Below are 17569 nucleotides of genomic sequence, written 5' to 3' on the forward strand. Positions count from 1 at the left end.
TTCTTCAGCCTTCCTTTCTGAGAGATGTTCCATGACTGAAGCAGGCTTCTCTAGTCCATCACTGTATAATCTTTGCAGCACATTTACTGTACGTCTTTCTCTCCCAAAGTTAACAAGCAGCCGATCTTATTCTACACATCCATTTACTTTCTGGTGTTTCACAATACAATAATAAAAGGGATGGCAGGGGCTGAAAGTGGGAACCTGGTCTCAGTCTTCACCACAGCCAGCTGGGGGTTGGCCCGCTGTAGCTGGAGGGAGGCAGGCTGACACTGGATGCCACTGGGATTAGGAAGGCTTTTGGTAGGCTGGATGAAGAGTCAGGTGCGGAAAACTGGAAGTGGTTGGGCAAAGGGTTAGAACTGTGTGCAAAGGAGATGCTGCTTCTCAGAGGAGCCTGTGACTCGGACAGCATGCAGACCTGGGCAGAAAGACCAAGCCTGGAGTTCAGGAGTGGAAATAGGAATGCAAGAAAAATAAGAGTGAGATAAACCGCTTGGACTGGGAAAAATAAGGGCAGTCCCAGTTGGCAGGGATAAACAGAATCAGTCCAACGTGAAAAGATGAACAGCATGTTTTTCTTCAGCCATTAGAGTGCAATCCCCTTCTGATCCTGGAGTAAAGCACACAGACCCTTGGGTTAGGAATACTGAGTCTAGGACTCCGTGGCTGTGATCGATGTGTGGCTAGAATGTGATAAGCTATGACCATCTACTTAAAGATGATCTCACAATGGATCTGCAAAATGGCATTAAACTAATTAATTTAGGCTGCTCTTAATCCTGGCATTTCCTAACTTTGGTGTGCTTGACCTTGCCACATTAATAACGCTCTTTAAAGTACTCTAGAGACTACACATATATACTACAATTGTATATAGCATCAGTCTCAAATAGTTATTCTGTATTTGTTTTAAAATGAAGTTCAAATATCCTTTGATTTTAAATAGGGATCTGGCTTGTATGAATGTTCCTTTCTTTTTTTTCCTCTTTCATACCACAATTTCCTAATTGTAAAAGTGCACTATAAAGTTGATTGCCAGCCGTAATTATGATTTATAGAATAGTCCCATGTGTCGGCACATTAATTATGACTTATTATTAATATATGCATTAATTGATCATTATTTTATAATTACTTTGCAAGATTCTAGCCCATCAGTGCCAGCTTTGATCAAAACCACACAAGGAACAGAAATCTACTAGAAGGACTTTCAGTGTACGTTGCTGATCCTGGACACAAGCTGTGTCTTATTCACTAGCATTTCTTCTCGGTCATGAAAACTAGCCTCACAAAGTGACCTTATTCTAGGAGCAAAGGCTTTAAGAAAAATAAAGTATTTTGAGACTTGTTATTAAACCAGGAGAAGTGGCATTGTGGATGCTACAGATGGTTCCATATGGCTGCTTCTGCAATACTCTGAATTCTCCTTATTGTTTGAATCACTTATAATTTGCTTGGTTTTACTTTTAAATCCAATCTTGCTTTTGTATGGGCCTGTCCTCTCCAGTTCTCTCATCCATCCTGTGTGCTACATGAGCACCTTTTGTGTTCTGCAAAACCTCTCTTCACAATCCTTCCTTACCGACTCATTTTTGCCTCTTTCAAAATGTCTCTATTTTTGTAACTTTCACAACTTTCAGAACCTCTCCAAACTTGCCGTATTATTTATTGCTTTTTGAGGTAATGGCCACAAAAAGAGAAACACGGAAAATGTAATTGTAGCTTAGTCCTCCAGTCTTTGGAAGGTCTGTTTTCTTTAGTCTTCCAACCTTTGATACCTTGTGCAGTGCTGATGGCATTGTTAGAGGTTAACGGAAGTTTGTTTGCAATTATTTTGTCTGTGTTCAATGGATGTGCGTGCTTTCACCAGCTATCAAGTGTTTACATGATTGGGTTGCATTTATAGAGGACATACACATCTTTTGTTACATAAGATGACCCACAGTCCTGTACGCCTCCTCAAGGGACTCTGTACTGGCCTGGAGAAACCCTTCTGCTGGTTTAAACAGGCACAGACTAACACTTCTTACTGTCCCACGGCCACTCAACCCTCGCTAGTGAAAGGGTGCGACTGGGCCCCACCTTGTGAATAGGTGGAGGTGGGGATCCCCTTGCACCGGGGTGACGAGACCCTTTTCTCAGGGCTGCCTGGAAAGAGAAGCCAGGCTGTCCCAGGCCAACTGTTTTAAGAGGCCACTGTGATACACGCGACTAGACAGTGGGTCATAGCTTCCCCGGGGACCCGTGCGAATCTCTCCCTTACGAACAGAGCAAGGTACGGGGTGGCGTCACGCCATACATCCCTTCCCTATGAAGCTGGCGGCAGGCCATACTCTCCCAGGACACCCTGTTCCCCACCCCCCGCCAGGGCCTCGCTCGGGTCCCCTGTCCCCGCAAAGCTCCGGAGGAGCACCACGCCTTGCCCGGGAGCTTGACGCCTCAGCCCCTAAACCCGCAGACCCCCCGATCCAAGGGCGTCTCCCGGGTGGGGCACCCTGACCTTCACAGGGAGACGCCCCGCCCCTTCGCACACGCTGACGGGTAACGGCTCTCCGCCCCGAGTAACGGTCCCCACCCCGCCCCGCGTCACGTGAGGCGCGGCGGCGCAGAGCGGGAAGGCAGACGGGCAGGTGAGGCGGCGCCGGCGATTGGGAGGCGGGCGGTGACCTCCGCGGCGGGCCCCGCCCCGCCCCGCCCCGCCCTTCCGCGGCTGCTATATCAGGCGGGGGGCGGGCGGCGGGGCGGGCCTGAGCGTGTGCGGGCACCGAGGTGAGCGGGGAGGCGGGAGCGAGGCGGTGCGGGGCCGGCCCGGCCCGGCTGCGGCCCCCGCAGCGGCAGCGTGAGCAGGCGCAGGAAGCGGCAGAGGAGGAGGAGGTGAATCCCTGGGATGGCGACGCTGCTTTCTTCTCCCTCCTCCTCCGCCGTGCTCACGGAGCGGTGGCGAGGCTTGCGGGGCGAGGGGCCGGCGGCGGCGTCCTCACCGGGACGTGTTTCCTCGCCGTCCCTGGCAAGGGCGCGATGAGGGCCTGACCCCGGGCTCCGGCCTCGGAGCCGGCGGGGTGCGGAGGCACCTCCCTGCCCACTGGCGGGGGCCGCGGCGGGGGCTGAGCGGGCGTCCCGGGGAAATGCAGGTTTTCTCCTCCTCGGCCCCTCACCTCCCTCGCCGTGGGCGGCTGGTGCCCGCTGGGGTCGTGTGCTGCAGGCCTCCCTGGCGGGCAGGGAGGCAGAAATGTGGTGTCATTGCTTACCAGGAGCAGGTGTAAGTAGTTGAAGATGAGGGTGGCGGAGCATCTCTTACAGAAATTCTCTGTTCAAGGTTAAAGCCCAGCCCCTCCCATCAAAGCTGGTGTCTTGCCATCGCACAAGCACATCTTTTGGATGGGTGTAGGCAGAGACCAGTTCCTCATGCAGAATGATGCTGTTGTAACTGAGTGTGCTGCTTGCTTTATTAAGCACATTTTTTTTGTCTTCACTTTTTCAATTGAAATCTTTAAATTCTCAGTTGGATTGCTGCAAAGGTCATGAAGGGGCAAGACTGATTTAATGGGGGTGAGATGAAGAAGGGCTTCAGGCATGCCACTTCTGAATCTTCATTCAGGCTGCAGCCTGGATGCGAGGCTGGCGGCGTGATTTGCAATTGCTTGCTTGCAGTTTTTTCCCTTGTGGGTGATGCGTGCAGGAAACCCGCCTAGTTTTACATGGACACTATATTGGGTTTCTGGAATCATCCCCTGTGCTGTCTGATTCTGCCTATGTAAAGGCTTTCTGGTGTCTGGATGGGTGGGGAGACTTGAACAATACAAAGTTTGCCTTGCTTTGAAATTCCTGCTACAGATATTTTGAAAGGGGGAGGGAGAAGAGTGAAAGATTGTGATGAATTCTTACTGAGGCTCAATTTTGTGGCCACATTTTCTGAATGTGTGATAAGAGAAGATGTAACTTAAAAAACAAAAGGGGGGTGAGAGGGAGCTAAATAAAACGATTTTCTTTGCAGCTCCATCTATTTCAATGGTGCAGCTTTCCCAAGCCCCTTTCCGTTGCCCATCATCACCTTCAGGCTGGTCAGAGGAGGGGGAGGATAAGAGTATGAAGGCGGCCAAGCAGCAGGTGAACCCGTCTGGGGAGAGCCAGCCTCCCTCCAGCCCCCTGCAGTCTGCGCTGAACTCGGCAGCCTCTCCTTCCCAGGCATATGAGACTTACATTGATAATGGGCTTATCTGCCTCAAACACAAGATCAGGAACATTGAGAAAAAGAAGGTAACTTGTTTTTCTTCGGTATGGTGCATATTTAAATTGCTAATTGTGAAACTCGGTGCCTGTTTTAGAATAGCTGGAATAAGGTTGTGTGTGTATACAGAGAGTAATCATGGATTTTTTTTTAAATAACCTGAAAAAGGACCTAAATGGGGATCTGCTAGTGGTTTTTACTATCATTTATAACCCCTGTATTGTAAAGAATGGTGTTCTTTACTCTTACTGTTCTGAAATGGGCTACTTGTATTTGATGTTGTTTCAGGGAATTGGGAATGCAGCTAACTATAAACCTGTCCTCAGCTGCTGGCTTTACAGTGCATGTTCAATTGTTAGCAAAAGTAATTGAATGTTGATCAAAACTGGGGAATGCTTCTCTAATAGACTGAATCAGTTCAGAACTAACTTGGAACTGATTTGGAGATGGTTTATAGTCTTGCAGAAATCTTCATATTTCTATTGATTACATGCATTTAATTTTAGGATGTAGAGATGTATGTAAAATTGAAAATTAGGAACAGTGTTTCCCCTGACTCATGGAAATGGCAAATTGTATTAAATACATACTGCACTTCACTTTGCATAAATCTTTGACTTCTGTATTTTAAATATAGACAAATGTTACTCACTAGAAAGCTTTTAAATGGAAAGCGTCCAAAGCCTGCTCTCTTGCTTTGAACTGTGCTTTTCGGGGGGGGTGGGGATGGACAGAATAGTCTTAATAAGAATAAGAACTGAGATAATACACCTAAAATATTGTGGCTGTAGCTGGTCAGGCTTTTGCATTCTAAGACTTTTCAGTTGATCGGCAGGTGACTGAAGGCTATGTGCATGATTTTAATTGGGAAAACGCTATTGTCTGTAAGGTAAAAGAAATAATGGTGCTGTTGCATTTGGTACTAGGTTGGGATTACAAGTAAAGCAAATGTATGAATATGTTGTGCTTCTCTAAATGTCTGAAAAGCTTTGTGTTATGTGTTAGGGTGAGAAGAGGGAGTAGATCAGACTTCTGGCCACGTGGCTAGGGGACTTGATCCACCTGCAGGAGATGCAGTATTACTGCTGTCTCATGTCATGCATCATGCTGTAATTTTGAATAATGTCAGATAAGCATGGTTTCCTTGTGTGATTAACCAACTTTGTGTTGTATTCTAATTCTGTCTAAAGAAGCTTATTGTTGTGGATTTCTCAAGTATCTCATTCTTTCACATGAATGACAATATGGCCTCACCAGCAAATCAAAGTGTGACTTACTAGAATGAGTAGAAAGTATTTCTAGTCCTAGGCTCCTACAGGTACTGTGTCAGTAAACCCTATGTGGGTAGATACATGAATGAAATAGTATTCAACTTCATGGCAGTGAACTCCCCTTTCTTTTTCCTGTGTGTATAAAGAAGCTTGTAATACCTAATAGTTTAATATAGCTTACATCAGCTTTTAAAGACTGTTTTGGTATATCAGAAATAAATCTTATTTCTTTCCTAAAGACACTAGTCCACTTTCTTCGGAAATAGTGCTATAAAATGTTGATGACATAACTGAAGATTTTGAAAGACATGCTCTGGAAAATTAAGTAGGATTATTCAAGGGTATGATAACTAAATTCCAGTATTGACTTGGAAAAGCTAAAAAAGCCTAATTTAAAATGAGGACACAGGATGTGTTTGGAGCCTCTTAAAGATCTAGGGTCAAGCATTAGTATTTCTTAAATGAAGCAAAGGTAGCAAAGTAAGAAATGAAAGATCAAAGATAAGAAAGGGAGGTAGGCAGTCCTGGAGGCTGTCATTGCCAAATCAAAGGCATAGCAAAACTTTCTATGTTGCTTTCTCCTGAAAAGAGAGGAAGTAAATTCCTACTCTCTTGCAGTATGTGGGTAACTTAAATACAGAAAGAATATGTAACTTCACTTGCACCCCATATTCCACATTAGACAGAAATCAATATAAAAAATTTACTTTGGATTTTCCTACAGCTCAAACTAGAAGACTACAAAGATCGCCTGAAGAAGGGAGAAGCCCTCAATCAAGACCAGTTGGTAAGTTTGCTTTATGCAGGAGTAGGTGGCCTCAATCTTCAAACATGTCAGAAAGGATAGGTTGTTGAAGGAGGTGGTGGTGCAGGTTTACAGAAGTAATGCCTGCAGGCTTGTGTTAGTATTTTTTCACAAAACCAAATGGACAAATTATTGGTAATTAAGCTGAATGGTGAGCCCACAAGCTTAAGTCTCCTACTTTAACCTTCATGTTGTGTACTGTAGTAATAGAAGGTCCTTGTTTATCTTTGCTCTGTAGACTTTCAGCTGCAGTGCTCCTGCACCTTTATTTCTCAATGAAGTGTCTGTATGCAGCTTACCTACAAGGCATTGCAGTGTTCAAACACAAACCTCAAGACTTCTGGGGTAGCTAATTAATCCTCATGACTTCTTTGTTAACAGGTGTTACTTAAAATTGCCTGTGGGCTGCATGGTGCTGTTGGTTACAAGTAGCTGTTAAGGTATAACTGACAAACAGTCCCTGTTGGTACCGAGGAAGATACTGGTTTAACTTGCATGGGATCTAAAGGCTTCCCTAATACAAGAGTCTAGCTATGAGTTACTGACTTAGTTCGAATGCTCTCCTGTCCTTCTACTGCTATTAGATGGCTGGGAGTTGCCAGCACTCTCAAATGCTGTTAGAACAATGTCTATTTTGTACCTAAGGTTGCTAGAGTTTGGAATGCCAGGATGCAAGATCACTACTCAACAAATGTGATTTACTTTGTGGAGTTAGCTTAAACTGCCTGATGTTAAAACGGTGGTTCTGGCTTTTTTCTGTCTTGGACTAGAATGGATTCTAGAACTGAAACCAGGTTTCTATAACATGAAAGCTATTGCTTCTTAAGCATGTCTGAGTAGCAGTGTCACATAATCCAAAGGGTTTATTGCTCTAGTCATCTAGGAGTCACATTTTTAAAATGTACTTCACATACACATTAAAAAACAATTGTGTGATAAAGGGCACTGACACTTCTATGGTAGTGCTGATCCTGCTGATGAACCAGTTGGAAAAATACTTCATTGTCTGTTAGCTTTATCACAGTGCAGCAGTATCAGAACACAAATACTATTTCCTTGCTCTGAATCGTTTGTAAATGGGAACTAGCCATAAATGGGATAAGAGGGGAAATGATAACTTGCTACTTAAAAATAGAGTAGACCTGTTGGAGTGAATGATTATTCAGCACTTAACTACAAAATCTGATGGAGTCTCTTGCCATCTCAAGTGCAGAAGTAAATGAATTAAATCTGATGGCTTGAAGTAGGATGATCTTTTAGTTCCTCAACTCAATCTGGAATTGGGTGGGCAAGAGCCTTTTGTGTTTAGATCATAGGTGTTAAACACAATCTGTTTTCTTCTGTTAGTAACAGAAGAACTATTGAAGTTCTATTGAGACTATTGAACAGTATTCTGTGTAAGTTTGATTAGTCTTGAATGTGTTTTAAAGCTACTTCTGAATTTGACTCTTTATCTTTGGTATACACCCTGGACTGTGAAAAGCTGTTAGGTGAAAGTGAAATTAAGAGGTGGGGAACTAGAGGTGAAGGATTCTGTAGATGTTTTTCTTGCAAATGCATCCAGCAGCACTAACTTTGGAAAATGTATATGCAACTAACTTGGTTACTGGCTTTCAGTATTCCCAGCTGAGCTTAACTTTTTAAGTATAAGTATTTTTATCCTGGTTTCTGGGATATCTCAGGCTTCTAAAATGGGGAATTAGATTCAGTCTGGCTAGTGAACTGGCCAGTGGTAGTCAAACTGTTCAGATGACTGTTGTAGAAGCATGTATCAATTCAGTATTTAACAAATAGTCTAGTCAAGACCCCTGTTTCAGTGGTTAAGATAGAGAAATACTGCATTTGTACCTTTCAGATGCAAATTCCCAATGTATATATGAATGCTGGGACCTGGTGATCGAAGCTAGAGCAGAGCTTAATAGTTTGGACACTTGTCTAAAGAGACCTAACTGCCTATGATAGAGTGGAGCTCTAATGTAACTTGATGTCTTCTATATTTTTCATTGTTTCTCACACAGAGGAAGAAGTGCACATCTGGTGATGAACTTGTTTTGCAAGCAATTTGGATTAAACTGTAATTACTTACGGTGCATGCCTGCCAGAGCTACTGTGTGTGCTAGCCATACTTTAGGAAATGTTTGCTTCAAAAATGAGGAGCTTCCAGCAAGTTAAATGCTCTCACTGGCAATGTTGTGCTCTTTTGCAAGCTGAGCAGACTTTCTTCAGTACTGTTACTCCAATGTGCTGCTAATGAATGTTAGTAACAGGTGTGACAAAAGAAAGCTATTGCTTTCCTTCAGGCTGAGTTATAGCTTGTCATCAGAGCAGTGGCAGCTGTTCTTGATGTTTTCAGGTAGGGAGTTTTACTCTGGGATTTGCATGGTTAAAAGCACGATTACTGCAATCTGTCTAGTAAGTTGTTGGTGTTAAATTGTGAGTCTCGCTCAAATGTCAGATGTGTGGGCATTAGGGTCTTAGAAGTCATTCTCCCAAGTGCTAAGTGAACTTGCTAATTAGTTCTTAAAAGTTGCTTGATAAATTGTGTGAGGACAACTTAAACTACCGGATGAGTGCTTTACAGTAACTCATGCACTTCTTTGTGATGAGTAGCATTTAGGCCTAGGCATGTCTAGTATACTACAAATAAGTGAATACAAGTAACTGAACAATCAAACTGATTGTACAAATGGATGTGTAACTTGCTTTCCAGTTGCTTAGGAACACATATGGAATTTGCACATGCCCCAAATCTTATTGGGACAGTAGATTAAGCTTTTGTCACTGCACTGGTGAAACACTTAACACTAACACTGCTTTGAAAGAGCTTTATATTAGACTGACAGGCCCATTCTGGAAAAACTTATCATATCATGTCATGAGCATAAACCAGACTGAGTGTAAAGCACATGTGAACAACTGAAATTAAACTTAACTTGTTACTTCTCAGGCATGCCTTATGGTATGAGGATATGGGCAGCATGTCTGAACTACAGCATTTTGCTATCTTCAGAGCTGTCAAGGAGACTTATAAAAATGCACTGACTCCTTAGTGGGGAAGAACTTGTAAAAAATAGGGTATATCAAAATGCAATTATCTACTTTAAGTAGTCTTTTTGAAGACTGGCTATAAAATATTGGTTAAAGTCATTAGTGAAGACAGGAATACTTCTTTATTTGTGGAAACTAAATTTGAAAGACTTTTCTGAAAGTATGACTTGGCTTCTGTATTGTTTTCGTTCTGAAGTTTGTACAAATTATCTGTAAAGGCATTCAGCTAAGCATCAGGGTAAAAGATCTGCGTTGAACTTGTCTGTCTCCTGTATTCCTTCCAGGCTTTCATATCATTATGTGATTTTAAATAGCTGTTTACCTCTGATTGCTGAGACCTTCTGGGAACAAAAGGAACAATGAAATAACTAGTATCCAGGCTTTCCTGTTTCAACATTAGTATACCAAGTATTGCACAAGATGTTGCCTGGAAAGTCTAATACAGACAAACTTGTAGGATACCTGTGTGGTGGTGTGAGCTGGCTTTGTACTGCATCTCAGACAGTCATGGATGAATGATATTTATGACTGAATTTAAAGTACCAGTTACAGACATAATATCTTTAAAAAAAATACAATTTCGGAGAAGCACACACTAAATGGATAGTTCTCAATGAGAAGTTAAGTACAAGGGGCTTGAGATGCAACCAGTAGTCTTAAGCATGAAAAATACATTTTTATCTCTTCCTTTGTAGGAGGCAGTAGAGAAATATGATGAAGTAGTACACAACTTGGAATTTGCCAAGGAACTTCAGAAGACTTTTTCAGGACTTAGCCAAGATGTAAGTATAAAATGCTCTTCCCTGTATTGTCAGGAGGTAACTGCAAAGTTTGTGCTACTCTTCTAATGGCTACACTTATGTGCCAATATGCAGAATACTAGGAGGCTTCTATCTTGGAGCTTGGGGGAACAATGTGCTTAAACTGTCTGGAGTAGTGAGTAGAGCAAAGTAAATGTTGACAATTTTGTGTACCACTGACCTCCACAATATAGTTATTCACTGTGTACCCTTGTAAGAACTTGTGCTTAAGTAAACTGAGTCATTGGAAGTCAGCCATGTTTGAGATGCCTCCTGTTTACTTAGGATGAATGTTTTGATGTTTCCAGTGAGGGAAAGTGCTGGGGTTAAATTGCTTTGGTCTCAGTGAGAAGTACAGGTCTCAGTAAAATTTTACTGAAGCTTGTGGAGTTTGCCACTTCTGCTGTAGTTGCCTCTAATTATGGCAAGTCACAGATTTAGTGCTTTATTTAGGTCTTTATTCAGGGTTTAAAGCACTACATACATTATTTTTATGTAAGCAAGTGTTTTATCTTTGGAGAAACTGGTCTCTTGACTCAAGCAAATACTATCCTTATGAAAAGATTTGATCCAAGGCAGTGCTGGGGATGCTAAACATGATTAGTCACTGCTCTGGCATTGTTTCTTTGCCACTTACAGAATGCTGAAGGACTGGTAAAATGGCTTGCCTGTGTTGACTGAGACCCAAACAATTTTGGTAGAAAGGCTTTTCTGGTATGTGTAGTAATTCCAGCTAGTGCAGTACATCTCGAAGCACTATGTGAGCAGAGATTTAAGAGCCTTTTCAGCAGTGTTGCTGCTTTGGGTTCCCTCAGTCATTGTATGTTGAACATATAAACTACTGTGCTGAATGTCAAAACTTGGATTGCTTTCTACTGCTTTCCTCTGTGTAGCTGCCTATAAAATATCAAAAATGAAGGACTGTGACCCAGTGTATCTTTCTGTAGGTGTTTTTAGTAATCCAGCATTAACTTCTACCAGTTCATGTTTGTTCTTGAATTTATGCTATATTTAAAGGCTAACCCACGTTGTTTTTTTTCCTTGGCTCTACTTCTACCAGTATGGATTCTACAGCCAATACCCATTACTGGAACGTTAGGGGCCATTCTGGCAACAACATATATATCCTTTACAGTGTGTTCTAGAAAACTAAATTTTCATAGATCTTGCAAAGAAACTTAAGATACCCCATACTGAGGTGTTTTAAATTCTGCAGTTACTTGGATAGCTTTTGCTGCAAAAATCTATTAGTACATGATAAGAAATTTCTCCTCAAATGCATGAGGGCTGTGTATGTTCTGTGACTTTTGTTGTTGCTTATTCAATGAGTGCTTCAGTCTTCTGCCAACAGAAGTAAGAGTAACTGCAGGATTCTGCTGTATCATTTAAATTGGAGTATTCAAAAGTGAAAAGGCAGTTGTCTCACTAGGAGAAATTTGAGACAACTTCTGCCTCACTAACTTCATGTGATAATGTTAAAGGTCAGCTAGGCTTGGATTTGTGCATTGGCATAAATTCTATTGATTCCTTATATTCAGTTGTGAAAGCTGTTATAATAAAGCAACTAGCAGGCATAATCAGGATCTAAATATCATAGAGGTGTATCACAAGTGAAGCTACCAGTATCCAGTTTGACTAAAAGCTAGATATGTAGAGAATTAGTAGATAAATAGGGAGCTCTTCCAGAGAAGGAGCTTACAAGATCTTGGGTATCTGAAGAGAGAATTAGGAGCTTGTTATCTAACTAAAATTAATATTACTTTGATCAGTGTAGGATGATCAGTACTAGAACTTGATGTGTGTTATCCTAGAATCCTGTTACTGAACCACTGTGTTTAACTGTTGAATTCATGTATTGAAATAGCTGCTGAAAGCACAGAAGAAGGCTCAGCGAAGAGAGAGTCTATTGAAGCTTGAAGCAGAGAAGAAAAAACTACGTACAATACTTCAAGTCCAGTATGTGCTGCAGAACTTCACTCAAGAGCATGTTCAGAAAGATTTCAAAGGTGGTGTGAATGGTGCAATATACTTGCCTTCTAAAGAACTAGACTACCTCATAAGATTTGCAAAACTGACATGTCCAGAAAGAAATGAGAACTTGAGGTAAGTTCAAGATCTTTGTCTAATTGGTATGCTTCATTCATTAAAGTAAATGTCCTCTGTTTGACACTGCCATGTCTTGAAATACTATGTTTTGGGACACTAATTAAAATTCTATTCAGTACGCTTGCTTTAGTCTGAGACTAGGAATGTAGCAGATTTAACCCACCCTGACTATTAAAGGAAAGCTGCAGTAATTACAGCCTCAGTTGTGCAAGTTACACACAAGCCCTGCCATCTTATGTCTTCCTGTGGGGTTGAGGGGAGATAATCCAATACCATCATAAGCAGGGAGGCTGGTGGTATGCTGCTTCCCTGAGATCTCACTGTTCATGAAAGAAGTGTGGTAAACACAGGAGAACTGTTCTGTATTCCATTCACATGATGATCCAGATGTGCTTCTTTATTCCAAAGGGATGTAAGGTGTAGTCCTGAGGCTCTCTTGCTATTGGCTTCAAAGTATTTTTAAAAATTTGACTGAAGGTTTTTATACCTCTGTGCTAAACATCATACATTTTAAGGTAACAAGTTGTCAACAGATGTAATGTATGTAAGTACTCAGGGTACTCGGCCCCCTGAGCTGGAAGACAGGGATGGCGAGCAGGATAAACCCCCCATAATCCAAGAGGAAGCAGTCAATGACCTGCTATGCCACCTGGACGCTCACAAGTCTATGGGGCTGGATGGGATCCACCCGAGAGTACTGAGGGAGCTGGCGGAGGTGCTCGCCAAGCTGCTTTCCATCATTTATCAGCGGTCCTGGTTGATGGGGGAGGTCCCGGATGACTGGAGGCTTGCCAATGTGACACCCATCTACAAGAAGGGCCGGAAGGAGGATCTGGGGAACTACAGGCCTGTCAGCCTGACCTCGGTGCTGGGGAAGATTATGGAGCGGTTCATCTTGAGGGCGCTCACAAGGCATGAGCGGGACAACCAGGGGATCAGGCCCAGCCAGCACGGATTCATGAAAGGCAGGTCCTGCCTGACCAACCTAATCTCCTTCTATGACCAGGTGACCCGCCTAGTGGATGAGGGAAAGGCTGTGGATGTGGTCTACCTGGACTTCAGTAAGGCCTTTGACACCGTCTCCCACAGCATTCTCTTAGAGAAGCTGGTGGCTCATGGCTTAGACAGGTGTACTCTGCGCTGGGTCAAAAACTGGCTGGACGGCTGGGCCCAGAGAGTTGTGGTGAATGGAGTCAAATCCAGTTGGCGGCCGGTCACGAGCGGTGTTCCCCAGGGCTCAGTACTGGGGCCGGTCTTGTTTAATATCTTTATCGATGATCTGGATGAGGGGATCGAGTGCACCCTCAGTAAGTTTGCAGACGACACCAAGTTGGGTGGGAGTGTTGATCTGCTCGAGGGTAGGAAGGCTCTGCAGAGGGACCTGGCCAGGCTGGATCGATGGGCCCAGACCAATTGTATGAGGTTCAACAAGGCCAAGTGCCGGGTCCTGCACTTCGGCCACAACAACCCCATGCAGTGCTACAGGCTTGGGGAAGAGTGGCTGGAAAGCTGCCTGTTGGAAAAGGACCTGGGAGTGTTGGTCGACAGCTGGCTGAACATGAGCCAGCAGTGTGCCCAGGCGGCCAAGAAGGCCAATGGCATCCTGGCCTGTATCAGAAATAGTGTGGCCAGCAGGAGTAGGGAAGTGATCGTGCCCCTGTACTCGGCCCTGGTGAGGCCGCACCTTGAATACTGTGTTCAGTTTTGGGCCCCTCACTACAAGAAGGACATTGAGGTGCTGGAGCGTGTGTGTGCAGAGAAGGGCAACGAGGCTGGTGAGGGGTCTGGAGAACAAGTCTTATGAGGAGCGGCTGAGGGAACTGGGACTGTTCAGCCTGGAGAAAAGGAGGCTGAGGGGAGACCTCATCGCTCTCCACAACTACCTGAAAGGAGGTTGTAGCAAGGTGGGTGTCGGTCTCTTCTCCCAAGTAACAAGTGATAGGACAAGAGGAAATGGCCTCAAGTTGCGGCAGAGGAGGTTTAGATTGGATGTGAGGAAAAATGTCTTTACTGAAAGAGTGGTGAAACATTGGAACAGGCTGCCCAGGGAAGTGGTTGAGTCCCCATCCCTGGAGGTATTTAAAAGACGAGTAGATGAGGCGCTTAGGGACATGGTTTAGTGGGCATGGTGGTGTTGGGTTGACGGTTGGACTTGATGATCTTAGAGGTCTTTTCCAACCTCAATGATTCTATGATTCTACTAACTTGGCATCATGCTTGTACTATGATGGTTTATGTTTAGCATGACACCCTGTCTGTTTTAAGATAGTGTAGTAAGAATTGTGTTTAAATATGGAAAAAGTAGCTATTAGGTGGTAAGTTGAAACACTTTATGGATGATAAGAGTAAGTATTTCCATATTCAGACATGACTTAAGTTCCTAAAACTTCTAATGACTTGTCATATGCTAAACTTGCCTAATCTTTGCTCTTAAGTTATCTTCTAAAGAACAGCTGCTCATAAAAAGCCACACAATAAGAGTCTCTCATTCCAGTGAAATAACTTTATTTCTAGCTTATAATTCTCATATTATGCTTCCACAAGAAGCATAATCCTTTCTTTTGGGATACTAAATTTCATCATGGTGGACTTCAAAATCTGTTGTCTGGAGTGGGTGGGGTGGAGCATGGACCTATGTCAAAGTTTCCTGATAACTAGCAGAGTGGCAGGAGCTGTTGATGGTTGCCCCTGCACATGTGCATCCAATAAACAAGGTGATCAGCTGATTAACAGCAATTGTTTCCCTTTCTGGGAATCCTGGCTTGGAATGAAGTCCAGCCATATGGTTGTGTGGGTAGTGCTAGGCTCTTTAATCTGTCTTAATTACCAACAAAAGAACTTACATTTGCTAGATTAAATCATGTACAAACAGATACAGATGAATCAGTAGTGGATAATGGGCTTAGGATTCACTCTATGTATACAGGCTTAATTTGGAAGGCTAAACATTAGTCAGTGTCTTAAAATGAGGGGTATTGGTATACTACAAGACTTGATCTTGGCTGTGATTCTACCTGGTAAAACTGTCATTTGTTTTAGTGTGGAAGACCAGATGGAACAATCATCTCTCTACTTCTGGGACCTCCTAGAAGGAAGTGAGAAACCTGTGGTTGGAACAACATGTGAGTGTCTCAGCTAGAGAAATAACTTAGAGATCTGAAATTTGTGTGCTATTTAAACATCTTAAAACAAATAAATATACATGGAAGGCTACTAAATTAAGCACTTTCAAGTGCTGTGTGTTAATGTAGTTATCCAAGGATGAACTGCTGTTTGTTCTAAGTTCTGTTTTTTAAGTATGGATCAAAACAATCCAGTAAACCTTTCCCTGGAAAAAGCAAGCATGTTCTTCTACCAATGTACTAGTACCTTTTTGAGGAATAATGATGGTAAAAATTCCAAAGGTGATGCATGAATACCTTACGGAACCAGCAGTGGGAAGCTTTTTGGATAGTTATGTGCAAATGGGTTAAGATTGGAACACTGTTCCCAGCCATGAAATGCTTAGTTGAGTATACTGATGTGTATTACAAAGCTTCAGTGGCCCCAGGCTGAAGGTCCCAAGGGATTGAAGATTCTCTCCTCTTGTAGGAATTCCAGGCTTGTACCCATTGTCTGACTACAGTGCAGGATACCACACTGAGGAAGGATAGTCATTAATGGAACTTGCTGTGATCTCTAATCATGCACAGTGCAGTCTTGCTTTGTCCTCATTTTTCAAGTACACCAAAATCTGTGTGACTCTACGTATTTTCTTCCATCTGTGGCTTTTAAGTTTCAGAAACCCTAGTTGTAAGCTAACATACACTTTCTATGTTCCTATTTAGAACTTGCTTGTGAGGAAACTGTCCTTGCTTGAGTTGTAGTGTCTTTCCTATTGCAAACAGACCTTGCTTGTCCCATTTACTCCAGTCTTGTAATGGCTGTGTGGCAGTAATCTTGTATTTGTCATTGACAACAATGTTGTTGAAACTGTTAGATGAGAGCACTAATGTACCCTATCTAATTTCTGCATACAGATTGTTGAACTGACAACTAAGTGTTAACTGTTTTCATATAGTTCTGAAGAAAGTGCAAGCTGGCCTTGTAGAGCTACAAGCTGGTAACTTTAGCCTTGTATCTGTTGATAAGAACTGATGGTTGCCTAGTTATCTCAGACTCTGAATTTTTGTAGCTTTTTGACTATCATCTAAATTTTTGTGACTATTTTGTCAGTATCTCTATTCCTTTAGTGTCAGTCTTCCATCCTTTTGTGTGCAAGCTGAACTTCAGATAAAGCTGTTACGACTTATTAGCATTCATTGCCTTGGAAGGCATTTTTTTATATCCATATTAAATTCTAGCTACTATTCTTGTTTATATGGTTGTTGCTGGTAGGAGTGATCTTTCACTGAATGTTCTTCCTGTTCTCAAGGCTGCCCTGTCTCTAGCTCTTCTGAAACAACTTCTAGTGTCACTGCTACTTCTGAGGTCTTACTCTCTACTCTAAGCTGCTGTCTTTTTTGCATAAAGGGAACTGGACAGTGCTCATCAGAAAGAGTACACAGTTAAGTTTTTCTTTGACCATGTCACCTTTGACTTTTTCCAAAACTTCAGCGGATTAAGTTCAGTCTGGAACAATTTCTTGCTTTCTTCCCCCTGCTTGTTTTTGCAGTTCTTAACTTTTCCTTCTGAAACTTACCATCTTACACTGGGAAGAGGGTATTGTAGGGCAGTTCCATAGTGAGTTTGTTTAGCTTTACCTATGCTACAGTCTGCACAATGTGCTTTTAGTATCAATGCTGGCTAGTTTATAATGGTAAACAAATCCCTTTCTAAGCATATGGGAGACCAGGTGGCTGAGTGTTTACCTTGTGTGCATTTAAACACAAGCTGCAATCCAATACCTCTGGATTGCAAAGATGTTTTCAGCTGTAAAGTATAAAGCAGTTTAACAAATACTGTACCAAAACATTTTATTGCTGTAATTCAGTTAAGATGTGTGAACTTGGAGAAGTTGCAATTTATATAAAGGGAGGAAGTAAGGAGTCTTGATCTGTAATCTGAATACTCCTTAATTTCAAATTTTCATATCTTAATTTCATGGATTTTTACTCTTCAGATAAACACATGAAGGACCTGTTATCCAAACTTCTAGACTCTGGCTACTTTGAAAGTATTCCAACTCCTCGCACCACCATGCCAGTAAAAGAATTGGAAGAAGAAGTAAATAGAAAATCTGAGAGAACAAGACAGATGTCAAAAGGAGAGTCTGTCAAAGAACCAGGTGGAATATTACAGGGTTCAATTTCTGTAGTATAATGTTGGG

At 42.6% G+C, this 17569-nt stretch overlaps 1 protein-coding gene across 6 annotated transcripts in view; it reads left to right on the forward strand.

Annotated features, from left to right (window-relative positions):
- The first annotated feature begins 2609 nt into the window (after positions 1-2609).
- CAPRIN2 (caprin family member 2) overlaps positions 2610-17569 on the forward strand; it is a 37015-nt gene continuing 22055 nt past the window's right edge. For 5 of the 6 annotated variants that reach the window (XM_076340727.1, XM_076340685.1, XM_076340706.1 and 2 more), the window contains exons 1-7: positions 2753-2772; positions 3998-4260; positions 6227-6289; positions 10051-10137; positions 12020-12258; positions 15301-15383; positions 17363-17527. In XM_076340727.1, the coding sequence (XP_076196842.1) occupies positions 4012-4260; positions 6227-6289; positions 10051-10137; positions 12020-12258; positions 15301-15383; positions 17363-17527 (886 nt within the window). In that variant the 5' untranslated portion in view covers positions 2753-2772; positions 3998-4011. Of the gene's footprint in view, positions 2634-2752; positions 2773-3997; positions 4261-6226; positions 6290-10050; positions 10138-12019; positions 12259-15300; positions 15384-17362; positions 17528-17569 lie in introns of those variants that run through there. The other variant, XM_076340691.1, reaches the window with a different exon arrangement.

This window comes from Aptenodytes patagonicus, chromosome 1 (assembly GCF_965638725.1).
Source record: "Aptenodytes patagonicus chromosome 1, bAptPat1.pri.cur, whole genome shotgun sequence".
Classification (NCBI taxonomy): Eukaryota; Metazoa; Chordata; class Aves; order Sphenisciformes; family Spheniscidae; genus Aptenodytes; species Aptenodytes patagonicus.